Source organism: Zingiber officinale, chromosome 6A (assembly GCF_018446385.1).
Source record: "Zingiber officinale cultivar Zhangliang chromosome 6A, Zo_v1.1, whole genome shotgun sequence".
NCBI lineage: Eukaryota > Viridiplantae > Streptophyta > Magnoliopsida > Zingiberales > Zingiberaceae > Zingiber > Zingiber officinale.
The window spans coordinates 140888091-140893493 of record NC_055997.1 but is presented as its reverse complement, the minus strand read 5'-3'; the positions used below and the strand labels follow the sequence as shown (position 1 = coordinate 140893493).

At 46.8% G+C, this 5403-nt stretch overlaps 1 protein-coding gene across 1 annotated transcript; it reads right to left on the bottom strand.

The window, feature by feature from the left end:
- Nucleotides 1-2314: 2314 nt before the first annotated feature.
- On the bottom strand, nt 2315-4300 carry LOC121994504 (protein NRT1/ PTR FAMILY 5.6-like). The gene is made up of 3 exons (XM_042548515.1): nt 4168-4300; nt 3847-4064; nt 2315-3774 (listed from the first exon to the last, which is right to left on the bottom strand). The coding sequence occupies exons 1-3, from the start codon at nt 4298-4300 to the stop codon at nt 2413-2415; spliced, it is 1713 nt and encodes a 570-aa protein (XP_042404449.1). The 3' UTR covers nt 2315-2412.
- Between the last annotated feature and the right edge of the window lie 1103 nt (nt 4301-5403).

Here is a 5403-nt window from a genome sequence, read left to right as displayed (position 1 = left end):
AAAACAAAACAAGTACACAGAGACAGGAGGATTTTTACTTCGTTCGGAGCCTTGATCGACTCCTACTCGAAGGCCCGCGATCCTTGATCGCTTCCGGTGGGCAACAACTATAAGCTCGATAAAAGGATTACAAGATGAAGTACAAGTAAATGGAAAAACTAGTTATACCGACGACAAGAGTAGAATTTTAAAGCTTCGGGTCGTCGGAGACTTGTAGCAGCACTTCCGGGCGTCTTTCGGAGCAGCATGTTGAAGAGAGAAGACTTGGAATGCGTTCTATTGAAGTGCTGGTCGAATCCCCCTTATAAAGGGTGTTCAAGGCGCCTTGAGGGCTGTTCAAGGCGCCTCCATGCTGCCTGGTCTTCCGCGTGGATCAAAACTGACCTGGTCGAATTTCATCCATTCAAGGCGCCTTATATCCCTCTCAAGGCGCCTTCCAAGGCGCCTTCTGCCTGCTTCAAGGCGCCTCCAGTGGTGCTTCGAAGCCAGTCCATCCTCGGACACTGTTCATCCGAGGGTTTAGGTTGCTCCTTTGCACCTGCAAGATACGTTAGTCCCAAACACTATCCTACAACACAAAGTTAGCACAATACACATGATAAATGAAGTATAGACAGTCTCTGACTTCGGGTTTCCAACCGGAAACCCTAGGTCGACCCGACGCCTACTGTTCCCTCTTCGGGGAACGCGTCCTCACCTACTCCACTCAGGAGATTTACCTGTTGCCAGTCGATCCTCCAGATCGACTGGACTTTTGCTCAGCACTCAATGCTTCCGGACTTTCTGCTGGACATCCGCTTCCCGGCTAGTCCAGTCTTTCACCTGGTTCGCGACACCAGGACTTTCCACCTAGGGTTACCACCCCCTAGGACTTTTGCCTGAAGTCATCGTCCTGCCAAGACTTTCCGCATAGGGTTCCCACCCCCTACGACCTAGGGTTATCACCCCCTAGGGTTTTACCTTTGCCTAACCGCAGCTAGGACATTCCTGAAATCCTCAAGTAGACTTGTTAGACTACAAAACATCTTAACTTTGAATCTTTGTCGTTATCAAAATACGAGTTCGATCGTCGGATGCTTCCCGCACCAACAATATGGGTTCAAGCAAAGCCACTCAGGCCACACGTTATTCTTAAAGCATCATTAGGTTAAGATAACTGCTCTAATAGTATATGTGGATGATATGATTATTATAGGAGACGACCCAGAAGGAATGGCTAATTTAGAAAGGAGGCTGGTCATTGAATTTGAAACGAAGAATCTTGGAGGATTAAAGTGTTTCTTAAGCATTGAAGTTGCTCACTCAAAGAAGGGTATATTTCTTTCTCAACGAAAATGTGTTCTTGACTTATTAGTAGAAGTTGGAGTACTAGATTGTAAGCCCGCGGACATTCCAATAATCTAAAATCACAGGCTTAGAGAATACCCTGATCAGATTTCAATAGACAAGGGCAGGTATCAAAAATTAGTGGGGAAATTAATTTATCTCTCCCATACTCGGCTTGATATTACATATGCAGTAAGTGTGGTGAGTCAGTTCATGCACAACCCAAGTAAAGATCACATGAGAGCGGTGATTCATATTCTCCAATATCTAAAGTCATTTCCAGGAAAGGGACATATGCTTACAAAGAACAACCATTTGTTGATTGGGGGTATGCAAATGCTGATTGGGTTGGTACAATTTCAGATAGGAAGTCCACCTCTGGGTATTTTACATTTGTTGGTTGTAATCTAGTCACCTGAAAAAGTAAGAAGCACAATGTGGTAGCTCTATCTAGCACTGAAGCATAAATATGAGGTATCGCAAAAGGGGTGTGCGAACTCCTCTGGCTAAGGAATCTATTAACTGAAGTAGGCTTTGCGTCTAATCATGAAATTGATTTATTTTGTGATAATAAAGCAGCGATTGCTATTGCTCATAATCTAGTTCAACATGATCGGACGAAGCATGTGAAAGTTGATCGACACTTTATTAAAGAAAATCTAGAAACAAAAATAATTCGTTTTCCTTTTGTCAAATTTGAAGGTCAACGGGCGGATATACTTACAAAAACAGTATATAGCAGAAATTTTCATGACTTACTCAACTAGTTGGGATTGCGAGATCTACCAATTTGAGAGGAAGTATTGGAGTGAATTAAGAAAGATAATAATTAAGTTGGTAGCATTTAATTCTCAATGTAATTAGTGTATCATTTGTTAGGATAGACGCCATTGAATCTTTTACTGTAATTATCATTTGTTAGGCTCTAGGGGAATCGGTAATGTGACGGTTTCATATTTTTTTTTTTACTGTAATTATCATATTATATCAATGTATGAACTATCGCTGGATAGTTCAGTTAAAATGTTGTCACAAGGTAGAAATAGATCGACTGATAATTTGTTATTCAAATCTTCCATTTTCAGTTCAGGCATCAGCTTCAGGGGAATCGACAACCGCGACCTTCCTCTGTACGCTCTTATAGGAATAGCTTCTTGCAGTGCACACGAACACGCAGATGTTGACGGCGTTCAGAGCCGCCACCAACCAGTAGAACGAGTCCAATCGGCTCCCGTTGAGGTCCCTGGCGAACCAGGTCGTGGTTCGGTCCACCGCCGTGATGAGGAGGCTGCTGAGGAAGCTGGCCACCCCGAAGATGCTCAGGTAGAGGCCGATCCCCAGACTGCGCATCCCGTCGGGCACCTGCTCGTAGAAGTACTCCTGCAGCCCTACCAGCGCGAAGCCGTCGCCCAGCCCCATCGTCATGTACTGCGGCACCAGCCAGAACACGGTCACCTGCGCCCTCGCCGTCAGCCGCCTCCGCTCTACCAGCGCGGCCGCGGCCATCGCCACCGCCGACAGCGCCATGCCCACCCCGATCCTCTTGAGGATGCTCACGCCTCGCTCTTGCCCAGTGGCTCTCCGCACCGCCGGCTCCAGGAGTTTGTCGTACAGCGTCACCGTGATGAGCATGCCCACCGCGCCGAGGGCGAAGACGGAGGCCGGCGGAATTTCGAAGCCGCCGAGCTTCCGGTCCATGACGCTTGCTTGCTTTATGAAGAAGGTGGAGGACTGCGACACGGCGATGCCAAAAGGTAGCGCCGTCAGCCAAATAGGAACCATGCCGATTATTAGCTTCAGCTCCTCGACTTGGGTCACCGTCGCGAGCCGCCATGGGTTCGATTGCTCGATGGCGAAGGCCGCCGCGTCGTCTTTGTGCTCGATTATGGCGGCTTTGTCCAGGAACCTTAGCTTGTTAGTGTGGCAGAGGAGCCTCTGCTCTGTTTTAGGAGCTTCGTAAAGTTCTCCGGCGTCAGACGGCAGGGGAAGCGCTCGTTTGGCCAGCGCCGACGCTACGACCTGGGCCATTGGTGTGAACGGGCTTCCGACCGGCTTGCGGTACCGATAAAATGACTTGCCGGCGACGAAGACGACCAGACTGAAGCACATGTTGGCCGTGAGCACGACGTCAACCAGCCACCACCCGACTACGTCGTGGGCGTAGGGAATGACGGTGACGCCGAAGAGAAGACCACCGCAGAGGGCGAAGTTCCACCAGTTGAAGTAGGACATCTTCCGCTTGCGCTCCCCGGCGTGGTTGTCGTCGAACTGGTCGGCACCGAAGCTCTCCAGAGACGGCTTGTGGCCGCCGGTCCCGACGGAGATCAAGTAGATGGCTAAGAAGAAGATGACCTCGTGGACGCGCATCGATCTGCCGCCGGCGCAGGCGGCCCCATTGCAAGGTTTCAGGCGAGGGACTAATTGCGACAAGCTCAGCAAAGTGAGTCCCTGCGATACAGAATCTTCTTCTTATTCTCTCATCGACAAAGAAAATCTGATGAAAGAATCTCTGCACTTTACCGCGATGTAGACGAGGGAGGAAATAATGACAGTGAAGAACCTCCCGAGAGCGGCGTCGGCGACGAAGCCTCCGACGAGGGGCATCACGGCGGTTACGCCGTTCCAGTAGTTGACGTTCTTGGCGGCCGTCTTCAAATCCTCATGCAACTCCTTGGAGAGGTACATGATGAGGTTGGTGGCCAGTCCGAAGTAGCTCAGCCTTTCACTGAACTCGATCACTGCACCGCCGCCGCAGTATATCAATAATTAAGAACATAAATCGAAGAAGAGGACGACGCAGATTAATTAATTGATTAATTGGATGATTAAATTAATTAATACCTATGATGAACAAGGATGCTCTCCAACCTCCAGTGACGGATCTGTCAGGAAGCCTTCCTTTGTGATCGACGGAGGCATCGCACACCCATTTCTCCTCGTCTAGCGGCTTCTCCAAGCTAGTTGCCGGCTCCATGGGATGGGACTTTGAGCTTCCATTTGGTCTTTGTACATATAGGAAGATGTCACAAAGGGCCGTCGGTCACTTGGCAATAGAAAAAGATTAAATGTAAAATAAAGTAAAAGATTTGGCAATGGTGTTGATTAATGACTCAAAACTAGTAATTGAGTTAGCGGTGACAATGAGTGATAGTAGTGGCTTAGAGTAGTTGAGTTAGTGGGGTGAATTGTGGAGTTAGTGGGTTATGTAGGTAGCTTATAAATAGGCTACATGTTTTATGATTTAATGAAGAAGCGTGAGAGATTATTGTATTCCACTTGTCCATCTTTGTCTTCTTATCCTCCTAATTTTCTCTAACAATGGTATCAGAGCGCCGAGTTTGACGTGCCCTAGTTTTGTCGCAATGACAATCAACGGAGTTTCTCAACCCCTCATCTCCATTTTCAAAGGAGAGTGCTATGAATTTTGGAGTATCAAAATGAAGACTCTATTTAGATCTCAAGATCTTTGGGATTTAGTATAGAAAGACTCTGACGACGAGGATGCCAATGAAGGTCGATTGAAGGAGAATAGAAAGAAAGATTCGAAGGCACTATTTATTCTTCAACAAGCAGTACATGAGACGATTTTCTCAAAAATTGCAACTGTCTCATTTTCCAAAGAAACATGGGAAATATTGTAGAAAGAATTCCAAAGCTCCTCCAGGGTGATAGCAGTGAAACTCCAGACTCTCAGAAGTGAGTTTGAGGCCTTGCTTATGAAGGTAATGAAACTTTACAAGATTTTTTATCTAGAGTAATTTCGATTATCAGTCAAATGAGATCTTATGGAGAAAAGATCACTGATACAATTATTGTTTCGAAAGTTTTGTAAAGTTTGACTTCTAAATATGATTACATAGTAATTGCGATCGAGGAGGCAAAAGATCTCTCGATTTTATCTTTTGATGAACTAATGGGTTCTTTGCAAGCTCATGAGGCAAGGTGAAATAGACCCGTTGAGAAGGATGAAGAAAAGGCATTTTAGGCTTCTCAAGTGAAGGGGGAGATAGAAAAAAAGGAAGACTTCGCTGGCAGAGGTCGTGGAAGAGGAGGTTATCGTGGTAGAGGACGTGGTAG